Genomic DNA, 16,214 nt, shown 5'->3' on the forward strand with positions numbered 1-16,214 from the left:
GGCATATTCCTACAAACCAAAGTCAGGGTTTAAACTGGAAGAGGGGAGATTTAGACTGGATATTAGGAAGAAATTCTTTACCAAGAGGGTGGTGAGACAGTAGAACTGGTTGCCCAGGGAGGTTATGGATGCTTTCTCCCTGGAAGCACTCAAGGCCAATTTGGATGGGGCTGTGAGCATCCTGGTCTATTGGGAGGTAACCCTGCCTACAGCAGCAGGTTGGAATTAGATGATCTTAAAGGTCCCTTCCAACCCTTTCTATGAGTCAGTGATATGGTTCTATAAAACATTCATCATGCAGAACAGTTCCCAACCCAGTTACCATCTATGAGATCAACTGCATTAGCAGCCGGTGGAGTTTAATATGTATATACACCAACTAAATCCAGGGGCTAAGAACTAGAAGAGAGAGAACAAAAAAGTAAATGAATTAAAAGAGGCAGCTTTTGAAACAAAATAATACACTTGAAACAGCTCTCATCACCCTATGGCATTTTGGCAGCTCTTGATGGCCACAGCCCCTGGCCAGGGAAGTGGTAAGGAAAGCACCGTCATCATCCTCACCACACAGCCACAGTCATTCATTTAAGTCAACCCTCTGCCCATAAAGGTCAATGGAAAATAAAAGAGTTAAGAAAAGCCAGTCATGATCCAACTGTCTTCCGCACTGTGGGCTCTGAACCCTCTCCCATGACCCTGCAGATAAAAACACTCTGCTGCCTTCCCTTCCCTTTGGAGGCATTGGACATCCATGTCTTCTAACAAAGCCTTTATCTCTGACCTCTTTACTGGAGAAACCCCTAATAGATAAAACAGGAGCTTCTTCCAAAATTAGATCAGGATTACCCGTTAAGTGAAGGATTTTGTAATCACCTGCATGACCTCTTGATAATCACAAGATGAGACAGGTTAAAAAGATCCTTAAAAAGCCTTTAAAAGATCCCCAGGTCCAACTCCCATGGGAAAAGGGAGCTTGGATGTGGCTCCAGTGGTCACAGCTGCTGAGGTGTCCTGTCCTATTCACATCCCATTAGCCCAACAGGAGCACCTAAGTGTTTTAAATGAACCTTTGGTTTAAATTGCACAAAACAAGAGCCTGATGCTGCTGAAAATAGCAGAGATACAGCTGGAGTTTGTTGCAGCTGCAAACTGTTGTGTTTTCCAGTGTCAGATAAGGTTCTATAATAGAACCCAGGAGTGCACAGAGGTAAGGATAACTTTCAGACACCCCATCTGTGGTGTTCTTAAAATGGAAGTGATAACTTTAAAACAAATACCCCAAAACACAGAAATGAAGTATTGATGAAGCGTAGATTTTAATATGAAAGTCAGATATATTCCAGAACAGAAAGACCACATTCCCCAAGGCACGGTACACCGTGCCTATTCCATTCAGTCAGAATATGCTTTGTACATCACTGCAACAAACACAAAAGCCAGACATTCCAGCGGTGTTACTGGAGTTTGCACAGAATGGATGTTGAGAAGATGCAAGCTTTTGCTCCAGCAGTGATGAAGAGGAGAGTTCGGGAGGCAAGAGAGCAAACAGAGCAGGAAAAGATCAATCATTTCGAGCACTTGGGCAGCAGAGCCTCAGTGCCTCCATAGAGGGAAGCTGCTGGGCTCTGTGCATTAGGAAGATGCTGCTGAGATTCGTTGTCAGTCCAGGCTGGGGTTGATCTTCACACATCAGCACCGTTCCTGCTGGGTTTACCAGCCCCCATAGCCGTAGCGTTGACCGTATCTTGATCCAAAGTGGTGACCGTAGCGGCTGCTGTACCAGCCTGGGTAGCCATAGCAGTCCCCATACTGGCTCCTGTAGCCACCATGCAGACCTCCAAAGCCATAGTGGTCCCTAGAGCCAAAGAAGCCCCAGTGACCGTACAGACCATCATGGCCATAGCGATCCCCTAAGTCGTAAAGGCCACCAAAGCCCCTGTAGTGGTAGGGGCTGCTGTAGTCGTAGCCTCGATAGCTGTGGAGGCCCCTGTAGCTGTGGGGGAAGTAGCAGTCATCGTGGTGGAAAGTCATCTTTCTGCAGTGGGGGTAAACCTGGAACACAAAGAAGAGCCAAAGTGAGAAAAGCTTCACAGTGACAGCTCAGAGCCCAGAGCCCTCTTCAGTGGTCCCATGGGGTCAAGGACAAATCCTATTTCTTTCTTACACCCCTTCTACCATTCCCCTTCTCTCAGCTTTACCCATCTACCATCATCAGATTCTTTCCCAATTCACTGAACATTTTAAACTATTTTGTTTCCTTTCTTGCTTACCAGCTGTGGAACTGAAACTTCTGGATTATTCTTAGTGAATCTGGTGAGGACTTATCAATCCTAAATTTCTCTTAGGATTTCAGCTTTGTGTAAAGCTCCACATTCTTGAATTTATCAAGACAGTCTCAAGGAGAGTTTAAAGGAACGAGCTTCAAGGTTAAGTAAAGCTTAAATCATCTGGTGTTGGCCATAATGGCACACAACAGCTGCTGGATCCACAGCTTCAGTCCACATTGATTTCAGACCGGGATCTGCAAATGCTAACAGCCCACCCAAGATACTACAAAGTCATCAAGAACATATCAGAACACCTAAAGCAGCTCCAAAGCATCGAACCTGCCCACCCTACAAAGCTCTAAGCACAGATATGGGATGGTAGAACCTTAAAATTCAGCAAGCTGCAATAATCCTAACAAATTATGAAGCCAATATCTCTAATTCCCATGAAGGCTTACCGAGTTCACCAGGAGGAGGAAGGCAAGTGAGCCGATGGAGAGCGTGGAGCTCAGAGCCCTTTTTATACTGTTTCTCGCCCTGGCGGCTTATCTAAGATGCCTTGCATATTCAGAAGGTTTGCAGCCTTATTGGTTGGAAAACAAATTTGCCTGTACTCATCATATCTTCAATTAATATAATTTTCTTCATTGTTTGGGATTATTAGTGTGTTCTCAGCCTTACTTATGTCACACATATTACAGGTTTCTTTCATCTTACAATGTTCTAGGTCAACTACATTCCTGATACCATTTTGTTGTCTTCGCTGTCAAAACTTGAGTTTATTTAAATGTAATATAAAGGCATTTGTATGCTCCCAAAGCCATTAGAGAGAGGGGAAATTTCATTACAACGTAAAACCTTTGGATCATCAGAAACCCTGATGTAGCGTGGCAGGGTCTTCCTATGGGATTTTCTGTTACATTGCTGAGCAACTGCAGCAAAGAGAACCAGCACAGCCAAGAAATAAATCCTAATTGCACTCCTCCAATATGTTGAGCGTGAGCAGAAATAATGTTCTCAACAGAAATGAGACGACTGCATCGTTTGCACCTTAATTTACTGGAGGTCATGAGAGATCATGAGCTCAGCAGAATGAAATGAGGAAAACAAGCATGAAGTTGGACTAGAAAATAAATGATAAAGGTTTGGGGAGATTTGCTAAATGCTGTTTTCTAAGACAGGGCTTTCATATTTTCTTAGCAAAGAATCAACCTCGTGTACCAAACATGGTGAAGAATACTGGAGTTTGCTGCAGAACTCCTTGCATGACCTTCACCTAATTTCCTCCGTTGATTTGAATATAAAGTAAGGATAATAATGAGCAAGCAGAATGTTGAGGCATCCTCAGAATTTTGAATACCAAAGCACTTCATAAACACTCATTAATGTTTTCAATTTGCAAAGTGTTGCAGTATTTGAACATTAATGGTTTGTCACCAAAAGACACCAGCAGGTTTAATAATATGGTCAATTACAACATAGAAGCTCTCTTGTTTCTGTGTCCTAATGAGGTGATGCACTGTATGTTCTATACAAGGCAAAAGCTAAAAATCCTTGCCCAAAATAGGGAGAAATGTATGGAATATATGGAATATGTATATGGAATATATGGAATGTATGGAATATACACATGGAATATATGGACTATATATGTGGAAGTATAGGGAGGAATATTCTTAGAGCAGAAACAGAGAAGTTTCTTTCAGAGCTATGGAATGAGGAAGAAAACCAGCACTGCTGGCAATAGAACCCCACCAGTATCACCAGGCATGAAGCACAGGTTGCAGCATTGCTGAATAGAGTATCTACACAACACTACATCTCAACACAACTGAAAGACCCTCTTCTTCTCCCCTCCACGTCGTACCATAAATGAAAATCCCAAGTGAATGGTGCACCTACACGCAAGTTGCGCAACCGGTAATGGCCTAAACATACCATCCACCCAACTACAAAGAATTCCACGCAATTTTACTAAAAATGTGCTGAGCCTATTTCATCCTGTTTTAAGATGAAAGAAATTCTGGAGGTATTACAGGAGCGTCATCAGATCGAATTTGAAAAATATGAAAATCACTGGCTCTGATTACATCAGTTGGAGGAATACTGCACGCAACAAGATCCATCACGTAGCTAACACTGGGGTTCGAGAGGGTATAAATACAGACCTCAAGCTCTGGAGCTTCATTCGCTTCTCTCGAGTTCCTCTCCTCGGTGAACCGGGTAAGCCCACACTGCCTTTACTCTACTCTTTTCTATATGTCTTTGTGTGTATATATCTGTATGTGTGCTGTGAGAGTGTTTTCTAAGTACTGTCAGACACTGTGTTTTGCCCAGAGAAGTTATGGATGCCCCATCCTTGGAGGTGTTCAAGACCAGGTTGGATGGAGCACTGGCCAACCTGGGCTAGTAGAGGATCTGGATGTTGGTAGCCCTGCCTGTGTCAGAGGGGTTGGAACTGGATGATCCTTGACGGTCCCTTCCAACCCAAGCCATTCTATGATTCTATATGAGGGGAAAGGTTCTGGGGGATCCAGAAGGTTAAACAGACAAATGAGGTGGCTAGGAGGTGAAAAGCCTTCTGGTAAGGACGTGGACTCACCCTGTTCCCTGCTGTATGTTTCAGGTTTCCCTCCAACAACCAGCAATGACTTTCCACAGAGAATTCTACAACGATGAGCACTACTCTCCCTTCTGCCAGGAAGACCAGCACGGTCTCTGGGTCCTGCATGACCAGCGATACAGGCACCCGTATAGCCTCCACCGGGACCACCACCATGACTACAACCAACACTGGAGCCCTTATGGCTACAACAGAAGCCATGGGATCCTGTATGGGAACAGGAGCTTGAGCGCTCACGGGGGCTATTATGGGCATGGGGATTTCTTTGGTTTTGGGCACCGTCACCCCTACCTTTCTCATTATGGCCACAGATACTGGTATTGAAGCTGCTATCCATGCTAAACCAGCAGAAATGGCAGTCAGGAGATGAGACAGACCCTTTGCTAAGGTCACGGTGCTGAGAAATGCTGGGTACCCACACCTCTGGCTGTGTTCAGCCAGATGTGTAGGTGCCAGGCTGCATTAACACTACCCTATGTATAACCCTCTAATATTTCTATCTCTTCTGCTATCACTCTAAAGGGCAATTTGAATTACAGCAAGTATTGAGGCATCCTTACAGCCTGCTAAAAGTCTTGCTTTACTCTACTGGGTGGGTTAGAAAATTTCCTTTTAAATTAATTTACAGCCACTTTGTGTTGCTATAGTGACATATATAATCCTGTGTCAATGAGAATCAGACTTTAACAGCAATGAAGAAGACCACTTTGCTCAACTATGAACTTCTCCAAAGACAACATGCAAGAGAAGCTCCTGTTACGTATCCACGCTGTGCCTCATGTGGTTGTGATCAGAATTTATGAGCAACTCTGAGCACGAAACATTCCTGGACTGACAAATTCCATGAAGAGAGATCATCATCTGGCATCAGACCCACCTCTACTTGCTGAAGACCCTTTTGTAAAGCTGCAAACTTATTCTTTCTGTAACTTCTCACTCTTTACTCATTAAAATGACTCTGCATAGTAATACCAGCTGTCTTGCCTTCTCTTTTTGTCCTTGCTGATGCACCACCAAACAGGGACCAGCAGCAGTGCCACTGACAAAACATACACTAAGATGGAGGTTCAGACTCCAGATGCCAGGGAGCACTGTCACATCTCCATCTGAAATACTCCAGCCCCAACTTGCTTCCCAAATTAGGAAGAAATTCTACCATTTTTAATTAACCCATGAAATGTTATTGAGTGTTATTCAGGTGGTCTGCCAAGGAAAGATAGCGATGCTTCTTAGGGTTAGAGAAGGGCACCCAAGAGAAAAGACCAAAGGCAACCAAGTTATGACCTATGTAGAAGTCCTTTGCTTTGCAAACTGAGCAGCTGGGTTGTTCAAGCAGTTCCTGTCTGCCTGTACTGTGTTCCCCTGGGACACTGAGCAGCCTTGATTTAGATTTAAAATAGTAAAGATTCTAATCTGGCGTGAAATGAGGTGGTTCAACAAGCACAGCCTAAATATGGAGCCCATGCAAGCCCACTTACACATCAAAGACATCACCAGGAGTCAGAAAGGTAGTTGTAGAAGTGACTTTGAGGGGACACCTCTGGGCTGATTTCTGAGAGATACCCTACATACCCCTTCTCTCATGGCACCCACCCACATGAGCATCTTCTCAGCTGACAAAGATGAGGTCAGAGACTGATGGAGCAAAGAGCGCTGAAGCTGTTTCCATAGGCAGAGAAATGCTGATAGCTGACAAAATACTCCCTTGTGCTATGGATGCTCTTCCTTCTGTTAAGCCCATTTTTTCATATCCTTGGTGCTTTTGTGCACAGCATCCAACCTTGGGCTGGAGCACAGGAGAGGACAAGGCCCACAGACCCAGTTCTTCATCTGAGAAGGAGTAGCCATAGGCAGGAGATGGGCCAGGCTCACACCTCACCACTTTTTGCCCTACTTTGAGCAAGACGGAGTCAGATAAGGACACCTTGGTCTTTATCCTAAGGACAGTACTCTGCTCCACCCTCACCTCCTAGCAAGACACAGGCAGCAAATCAGCACAACCCTTTGAAACAGGCAAAAACTGCTGCGACGCCCTCTATAATCCTGCTGCCAGCTGCAGTCAGCAGCACTGAGGGTTGGGTTGCCCAGGGAAAACCTTGAGAAATGTTAGAGGCTCCCACCACAATAACTTCAGCTCAACTCCCTTGGATGCCTTTAATTACCCAGATGGTTCCTTACCTATGATGGGTGATCACAGCAGTCCCAAATCACACAACTGCAGCTCAAACCATCTCTTAACCCCTCTGTGCATCAGCCAATAGCGCTGATGCTAACCCCCCCTGGATTAATCCTAAGGTCCCCAGCAGTTTCTCATACACCTGTTCACAATAGAGGGTAAAGAGCACTTCCCCCGTTTCATAGGACTTTTTGCCCTAAGGCTTAAGGGCAGTGGGATGATTAGAGGAACTCTGCCTGCCTGAAAGCACCACAGGGGATGGCTGGCTAATTTAGTTAACAGAAAACTAACTCCTATAATTTCCCCTAAACTTCCGAATGGCAGACAACAGCAGGATGTACTTATTGCATGCATGAGGGAAACTACCAATTTAAATGCACCTTATGAGCAGCCCACATGAGGCACATCACCTCCAATGCAAAACTATACAGCCAGAGCAAGATGTGCATTTAAAGGGCAAACCTATCCCCATATGAGACATTGGGTCCCTGTGTGAACATCTCAGGTAGATTTCTTTAGAGTATAACATCAGAAAGAGGAAGGGAAAGCGGTATAGGAATCCTGCTTTATCAGGAATGAGAATCATTTGTGCTTTGATGAATATTCCAACCCCCACAATGCAAATAACCAACCTCAGAAATGTGAACAATGCTTCTGTTATCTTACAAACCACACCGGTGTCCTTTTCAGGTATCTAAAAGAACAAATCCTCTTCAGGTACTTCATATCTTAAGGAATAAAAGATGCACTGCAAATAGCTCCATAGAAATCCCCCAGCAAAACCTCTCCCTTTTACTGACGACTCGGTGCTTTGTGGTGAATGCAAGTCTCAACCTATTACAACAGAAAGGACAACTTTACACTCCAGTTTATTACCGAGTTTCATTTCCAAACATGCCACGAGCAAAGTAATAAAGATCCCTTCATCTGGTTGTTGAGGTTTAGGGGATTTCTTTTGTAGGGCAGGATTTATGTGGTTGAAGCTGGTTGAACCATCTCATCCAGCCATCAATTACACACTATTACGGTGGCCGCCTGCTCTGCTTTCCTTACATGAAGATGTGTCTCCAAACAGGAACTACTCCCAAATAATCTAACATCCTGGTATTATTATGCTTTATTATTATCTATAAATTCCTGAGGAGATCTGAAATTCCAACAGACCTAAACAGAATTCCATCATACAGCAAAGCCTGAAACCAACCTTTTGGCATTGGTTTCTTCCTAGGAACACCAACCTCCATGCACCTCTGCACTTTGCATTGCTGGAGGGAGGTTAAGACTGATGATACCCAGCAAAGAAAAGACACTGAAAATAAAAGCGTTGATTCAGCAGCTTCACATAACTAGGAATAGAAGCAAAGCGATGGGCAACTTTACTAAAGGACAGCAATGGCAGGGAGGTGCACACAACTATTGCCAGGCTATCACTGTCCCAAAGCAGAACAATAGGATCAGCTCAGTGCTGCAGGATAGAGACAAACCAGGAGCAGAGGAACACATACACATACACACAAGCAGAACCCAGGAACATATTGCAAGGTCATGTTTAATGAGAAAGAAGCAGATCATACAGAGGTGGATTACATGGTGCGGATTACAAATTGCTTGCAACCTGTGATTTGATGCGAGGTGATTCATGTAATAGCTGACGTTGTTTCCTTGTTGCAGAGGCAGACATATAGCACAGAGCATGGGCTGGTTGACTCCAAGACCCTTCCTTACACCTTGTTATCCACAGAAAGCACTGACAAAGCAAGCTAAAAAGGGATAGTTGCCTGATCCTTACATGCTGTCACAATGATACCTACAGGCGTCCTACTGGATTACAAACTCAGTCCACTGCACTGAGAACAGAGCATTTAGGAAGACAGGAAAGCATTAGGAAGGAAAAGAAAGCAAAGGGTAATATAAGGAGGATGCGAATGGATTCTTATCCTTCAGAAGACTGGAACATCAGATGCATTTCTTTGTTCTTTGCTTCTTTCAAATGCTGGAGCTTTAGCTACAGGTCTACATTCTGCTCAGCATCTCCTGGATGTTCCTCTTCCAGCAGCTCCTCACCAGGTTCAGCACGGTTTGCAGCTCCCAACTGGATACCCCCGAGACCACCGGGCACCCCCAGAGACCTGCAGGCCCCCAGGAGCTGTGGCACCACTCAAACCACTTCCAACTTCAGGGGCTCCCACTGACCCAACGGTGCTCTGCTGTGGGAAGGTGCTGAGGATCGGTCCGGGGATGGTGACAACCACTGGAGGAGGGTAGATGACCACAGTCGAGTCAGGGCACTGCACCACGCAGGGCTCGTTGCAGCTGTTGGCCACGGGTTGTGGCACGGCCACCCCACAAAGTGAGGGGCTGCCATCAGTACACGGGCTTAAGGAGTGCGTCATTTGGGGAGATGGATGATCTGAGGTGCAAGGAAACAATATAGGAAGAAGGAAATGTATTTATAAGCTCCATGATTAAATGTTAGAATAGAGAGGCTAGAGAGAAAGGCAGCATTTTTCATAGCTGGGTTCTTGGAAAACATCATCTATAAGGCTTATATCAAACATCAGATCTGGAAATGAGACTTCACAAAGAAGTAAGAGGAGTTTATTATCCAGACAGCATTGGAAGATCAGAATTTATCAAAGCCAAGAGCCAAACAGCAGCAAAACGATGCATTTACATCAAAACTTGAGTCTGATACTACAGAACATTTGCATAGGATTCACCCTGACTTACAACAAGAAAACAAAAAAGGTTTCTTTAGGAAGAAGAATTCAAATCAAGCTTACCTACTGCGCAACAGAAATAAGAGAAATGGTCGGACACGGCCCGATGCTGAGTGTTTTTATACTCGCTTTTAGGCTGCCCAAAGCGCCTGAGTCACCTGCATGCATTGCATCCCAATCAATTACTAAACGCGTTTCTTTCAAGACTTAATGTCGTTAATGAATGTCAATTGTTTTTAATAAATCGCCCTTTGTAATTATTAGCTTGTCCTTCCCACCTCCAGCCTGTTTCAGAAGTTGATACTCTGCATATCAGAGGAAAAAGAAACTAAAGGACCATATTGTTCATATGCAGTGCCTCCTCCATGAGAGGACTCAGCAGCCAACAGCCAAATGTTTGCTTGGAAGAAGAGATCTTTGACTCAGCCCAGGAGGAGTTGCAAACGTGAGGGATATGTTGAGTTCTTGGCATGGGGAAGCCGTGTTCACAACTTGGTGATGAAATCAGGCTAATGCAAAGCCTGGGCATTCTGTAGGCTTCTTCAAGCTGAATTATGGAGCAATATATCCAAGGGAGTCGGTGCAGCTCTTCTGGTCAGACACAAGGGATGCGTGTCTTTAAGAATGCAAGTTTTAACCAGACACAAAAAAATTAAACATAAAAAAATAAGACTATATCTTATATATGAAATTAAGCTCTACTGCAAAGCTATAAATCACAGCCTAATCAAGGATGGGACAAAAAGGCAATAGATAGAGTGTGGCTTATGCAAGACTTTGACAGGTCATTTTTGCCAGCAAGTCGTTTGTTCAATAAAGGGGTGCCTAAATCCACTGTAATAACACATTACACATCCAGAACATCGAGTTCCTTTTGCTGATGAATCGTGACTGCTGGCATGGGGTTATCATCAGCATTAAACACACAGATGGACGCTGAGGTTCACCAACACTCAGCAGCAGAGTCAGCAGCAGATGCAATAGGGCTGTGCCATACAGGTGCTCCCCACATCCAACCTGTCCTGCTTTATGCTTTGCTGCTCTTGTGATGGTAGAGAGGACTCGTTGGGGTTGCCCTGTTACGGGACATCTCTAAGCTGTTCTCTCTGAACAGCAGCACGTTCTCAAGGAAAAGATATGGCAAAACCACAGAATAGCTTCTGCCCTCCAAAAGATCTCACAGAGAACCTCATATCAGACCAGTAGAATAATGATTTTGAAGGACAATAGTAGACCCCATTGCCTTATGTGTTACTGGGGGGGTAGAAACCCCTATCATGATTTTCACATTCATTTAATTGCAAACTGAGGTTTATCTTCATGCCATCCTTGATCATTATGACCCCGAGATATCTGTCATTCCTTTGGGGAATTAGCTCTGCCTTTCCTATAATAGAAGATAAGCATGCAAATTGCAACACATGCCTTTATCTCAACCGAAATCAGAGAGCAATGCAACCCCGACAGAAGAGCTGAGTTTTCTTCTTAAAACGTTTTAATAACGTTGTGTTGAGGAAAAGGAGAGAACCACCCTGCCCAAGCTCAATATCACTGCAGGGCCCACGTGCAGGCTAACACCAGCAGTAGATGCCTAGGTGCCTTCTAAAAGCATTCCCAAACACATAATAAAAGCTCATTAATGTTCTACACAGCTGATGTTGTCATACAGATGCTTAACAAGAGCATTACAGCTCAAGCACCACTGGTGGACAAAGAAAGAAGGGAGGCATCAAGTGCTGAACCTCAGCCAAGTGTCACCGCCTATAGAGCAGCCAGAAGCAAATGAGGCAGGACAACAGCACGTGCCTCGACTCCATTTAACAGCTTAAAAACGTTTGGGAATTAAGTTTCAGCACCTTAAGAAGCAAAGGCTTAAATGCAAACATGGAAATAAACATCCTTGTGTCGAGAAATAAACTGAGAGCAGATGAGCTCAATCAACACCTCCAGGTGCTGATAGAGCATGGGGTTGTTCAGCATTTAACTGAAACAGTGGGGATTCTTCAGTTATATATATGTTATATTTACAAGTTCCATAAGGTCATGAAGATAAACCATTAAATTCACAGAACCATAGAATGATTTGGGTTGGAAGGGACCTTTAAGATCATCCAGTTCCAGCCCTTCTGCTATAGGCTGGGATATCTCCCAATAGACCAGGTTGCTCACAGCCCCATCCAGCCTGGCCTTCAATGCTTCCAGGGTGGGGGCAACCCCATTCCAGTGTCTCACCATCCTCACAGTAAATATATCTAGTCTAAATCTCCCTCCTCCACTTAAAAATCACTTCCCCTCATCCTGTTACTACCTGCCTTTATAAAAAGTTATAAAAACCAGCCAGCAATTTCCTGAGGATATCCTCTGAGCTGGAAAAAAAGCAGAAGAAATGGCAAAAAAGAGTGAATTTTGGTAAAACTGCCATCACAACTCATGTCATGACCTGTATCAGAGCCCATACACCATAGCTCAGCTTGGCTCTTTTGGTAAAGTAAAACCCTTCTAGGTTTTAAAGTAACACACCCACACAGACCAACATTTACCCATATATAGAACAGAACAGCACTGACAAAGGCTCTGAAACAACATCTTCATCAGCAAACCTCTCAGAACTGCCCATTAAAATTGTACAAGAGTAAAGGTCTCCAAGCTGGAGAGATCAGCTTGGAGGTCTCCATCACAGAGATCACTGGCAGCAATTTGAAGGATGTGAATTGGGGCAGCACAGGGCAATGCCCACTCCTTCCCCTGGCCCCATTTCCAGCTGTAAGAGCAGCAGACACGAAGCCTCATAAAGTCAGGGAGGGACCCATAACCTTTAAAAAGCATCAGGCAGACAATGAGAACCAGGCGTCGGGAGCATCTCTCCCAGCCCTGCTCATCCCATAAAGATTCCGAATTGAAAGAACCCAGCAGGGTGTGAGGCACATTTCATGCTATTTGGGGATCACAGTGCACTAATAATCCCCAGTGAGTAAAATAATTACAACCAATGAAAGCTGCTCCTGAACAAATTTCCCCCCATATTAGGATTTGATCCACAATGGCTCAGGTTTTCCAGGCAGCCTCCGAGACCATATAAAAACACATATCTCCACACTTCCAATCCAGTTCTTACTCTCCTCTCTGAGCTCGGTAAGTTTTTTGCCTGCTTCTATTTCTAATTAGCTAAATGTCCTCTCGTTGATCCTTTCGGCTTGCAGTAGAATCTGCAGAAATAAGTTGGCTGCTTCCTATGAAAAGCTTTAGCTCTTTTCTATTTGCAAACATAGATAAGAGGCATTTGAAGCTAAGCCTGAGATTGACAGAACCTCTCTTTGGGATGTGGTGATCTGGCAACGCTGATGTCTTTAACCTGCCTTGAAAACCCTGAATTCTACCTTTCTGCTGTTTTAGAGAGCACTGATTTAAGTAACTTGAGCAACTCTATGGGCAGCTGACCCATACCATAGTAACCAATTGGATTTAGGCGACTTCTATTGTACTGCAAAGGCTTTGCTGCTCTGCTTGTTTTACAAACTCAGGAAGTATTTGCTCTCAGACTGCAGCAGTGCTGACCCAGCTGCCTCCCAGCTCTGCTGATCCCTCTGCAAACCAATTGCACCGGTGGGACCTGACCCTCAGAGCTTTGTTCTTAGGGCAGCCCCGTCTGGCTGCAAATGCAACTGCCACCACCTTGCAACACGCAGACGCCCGAGCGTCATTTGCTAGTGCTGAGCAAAGCTGATTTGCAGTCAGATGTTGAGTTTTAATTAGGAAATCTGAGGTCTCAGCACTTTCTCCCCCCCCCCCTCGTTTGGACACCTCATCCTTTCCAGGTATGACAGAGGGAGATCTGATGGTCCATGTTGAGCAGTGCCTGCCTGCAGGAATTGAGCAGGGTAGCACTGGGTGCTCCACAGCTACGAGCATTGCTCCATGATTCCTTCAGCCTTTTGGTCTCCAGCTCCTACTGAGCAGGAGATAGCAGAGCTGGGAGAGCAACCACACAGCTGCATCCTGAGATGGAGTTATAGTTCACTTTTTAGTCATCTGGGACATAGGCAGCTCGAGGTTCCAAAAGCTGTTTTTTCCCTAATGAACAGCGACCACAGAGATGATCTTCCCAATCTGCAATTCAAATTAGTAAAGCAAATACTTTGGCTTTACCCAGCACTAGCAGAAAGCGATTCTGGCTTCATTTGTAGCAGCTGGAAAGCAAATAGCCTTCACTACATGAGATGAGAAACTCAGCACCAACCTTAGCTATGCTGTTGTCTCAGTAGCAGAAATATGCAGGTCACTTGGCAGCCAAGCCCCAGACTGCCCTTCCAGCTATAATAGCTGCCTACTTCATCTGATGCCATTAAATAATGCGATTTAAATGCCAGACTATGCAGTTTCTGCTACAGAATGAGGGCTGGGAAGTTCAGGCAGCATGAAGGAGCTCATCAGACAGAAGCAGCAATATACAGGGAATTAATCTACCTTTATCTCCCACTGTGCTTTTTTAGATTCATCTCCAGCCCAGGACAATGTCCTACTGGTACCAATACAAGCAGCAGTGCTTCATCCCAGGTGGAGTGAAGCACAACATGCCAACATTCACACAGTGCCGCAGCCCAGGCGTGGTGAAGTCAGTGCCATGTGCATCGTGTGCCTCCAGGGATGCCAAGCAATGCACTACCAGGAGGATGGTGCAGAGCAGCCCCAAATGCCCCACGAAATGCACATCCAGCTGCATGGAGAAGCACGTGGTGGAGGGTCACTCCTCCTCCTGCAGCCACCAGTCCACTGATGGGTGCACCATGATGTTCTCCCAGCCCCATGGGCAGCACCTATACATGCCACATTTCAGGCAGGTGGGTGTTATGGAACGTCCTCAGGTGTCTGCTCCGGTCCATGTGGGTCAGCACAGCTCGTATCCTTGTTCATACCAGTGGTCTGACAGCTATCACTACCGCTGCGGGCAGAGCTAAGATCCACAGGTGCCCAGCCCACCACTGGGTGCTGAAGAGCAAGATGGATGAAGAGCAAGATGCAGATCCAAATCCAAGCTCAGCACAGCTTCCAGAGGTGCAGCTCATCCCTTGCTGCAGCCACTGGCTTGTGGATAGACCCAGACCCTCACAACCACCCTCCTCTACGTTATACTCTCACAGCTTCGTATCTACAGCCTCCTACCATCTCCAATGCATCCACGGCTCGACCTTCCTGCAATTGCTGGTGTAAAGGATGTGTGAGCTTCACTCCAGGCATTATCACTCACACTAATGGCAGTGCATCCTCAGAGCAGCATCAGCCATAGCCCAGTCGGTACCAACCAGCTCCTTCTGTGCTTTGTTCTATATGCAACAAGCACAAATACAGCTCATAGACTGAGGAAAAACAGGATTCTGCTTTCAAGCCAAGGGGATCCACTGCGTGAAGCAACTCACTCTTGAAGCACTGCCTGCTTCAGTATCCATCTCCAATGTAACACCTCAATGGATGGAAGTTCTTGCCTTATTCTCTATTGTATATATATGCAATGCATAATAAAGTCTCTGCTGCATCAAATTGCCCACTCTGTTCCCCCCCCCCACCCCAGCTGCATTGCAATGTTAAGGGTGGGATGAGCACTGCTTCCACCTGTACTGGTAACACTGGGATCCCACATTACATCTCAGCTCACAATAAAAGCCAACTCAGCTGTATGATGACTAACACTGAATCAATTAAACCAGCAGCAAAGGCTGAAATTAAGTCCAAGAGCCACGTGTCAGGGCTCTGCTCTGAACCCTGGGCCACGCTGTTTGATGCAGCCTGAAATTAAGTTATTTGGAAATTGAGATGATGTGACCCCAAATGTTACTTCTGCATTTTGGAAATGAACTCCAGAAGTTCACATTCACATCACAATGTTTGGGGAAGGCAGACTCACACTCCACCACAGCACAACAGCCAAAAGCTCAACACAGCAAGGACGCATCTTTAAAGAAGAAAAGGGTTGAAGAAATAAAAGCAGGTTGACTGTCTTGGAGCTGAAAACTCAGAGAGAGCAGCTCTGAAGCAGCACAACCTTCCCTGGAGTCAGCAGAGCTGAGGATGATTTTTACCTCCTCCAAATCTGCCGACCATAATAACCAAACTCCAGTCCCCACCAAGCAGCCCAAGGGCATCTCTCTAATGTGGTGCATTTAAAGGAGGGTGAAGTGCAGAGGTGGTACCTGGAGAGGGGAGAGCTCTCTCTCCTGGTCAATAAAGCAGCCCTTCTGCATCCCCCTACCACAGCACAGAGCATGGCTTTCCATCCCCACTACACCCAGGCTTTAGGGGGGTTACAGCACAGCACTCATCTGGGGCGATTCTTCATTTAGGAGCTTGCTGCTCATCATATTCTCTCCACCATTTGCATGGAAATTCAAATGCTTCCCACCCCTGAGCCCCACCACTTCTATAGAACAGCACTG

At 45.3% G+C, this 16,214-nt stretch overlaps 3 protein-coding genes across 3 annotated transcripts; 1 reads left to right on the forward strand and 2 right to left on the reverse strand.

Annotated features, from left to right (window-relative positions):
- Positions 1–1,313: 1,313 nt before the first annotated feature.
- LOC107324392 (glycine-rich protein 3-like) lies at positions 1,314–2,085 on the reverse strand. Its single transcript, XM_015884373.2, has one exon. The coding sequence runs from the start codon at positions 2,029–2,031 to the stop codon at positions 1,711–1,713; it is 321 nt and encodes a 106-aa protein (XP_015739859.1). The 5' UTR covers positions 2,032–2,085; the 3' UTR covers positions 1,314–1,710.
- Positions 2,086–8,598: 6,513 nt separating this feature from the next.
- LOC116654410 (feather keratin B-4-like) lies at positions 8,599–9,634 on the reverse strand. The gene has a single exon (XM_032449221.1). The coding sequence runs from the start codon at positions 9,457–9,459 to the stop codon at positions 9,136–9,138; it is 324 nt and encodes a 107-aa protein (XP_032305112.1). The 5' UTR covers positions 9,460–9,634; the 3' UTR covers positions 8,599–9,135.
- A 4,622-nt stretch (positions 9,635–14,256) lies between these two features.
- LOC116654411 lies at positions 14,257–15,908 on the forward strand. Its single transcript, XM_032449222.1, has one exon. It carries the CDS (start codon positions 14,298–14,300, stop codon positions 14,739–14,741), a length of 444 nt encoding a protein of 147 aa, XP_032305113.1. The 5' UTR covers positions 14,257–14,297; the 3' UTR covers positions 14,742–15,908.
- Positions 15,909–16,214: the final 306 nt, after the last annotated feature.

This window comes from Coturnix japonica, chromosome 25, assembly GCF_001577835.2.
Source record: "Coturnix japonica isolate 7356 chromosome 25, Coturnix japonica 2.1, whole genome shotgun sequence".
NCBI classification, from domain to species: Eukaryota; Metazoa; Chordata; class Aves; order Galliformes; family Phasianidae; genus Coturnix; species Coturnix japonica.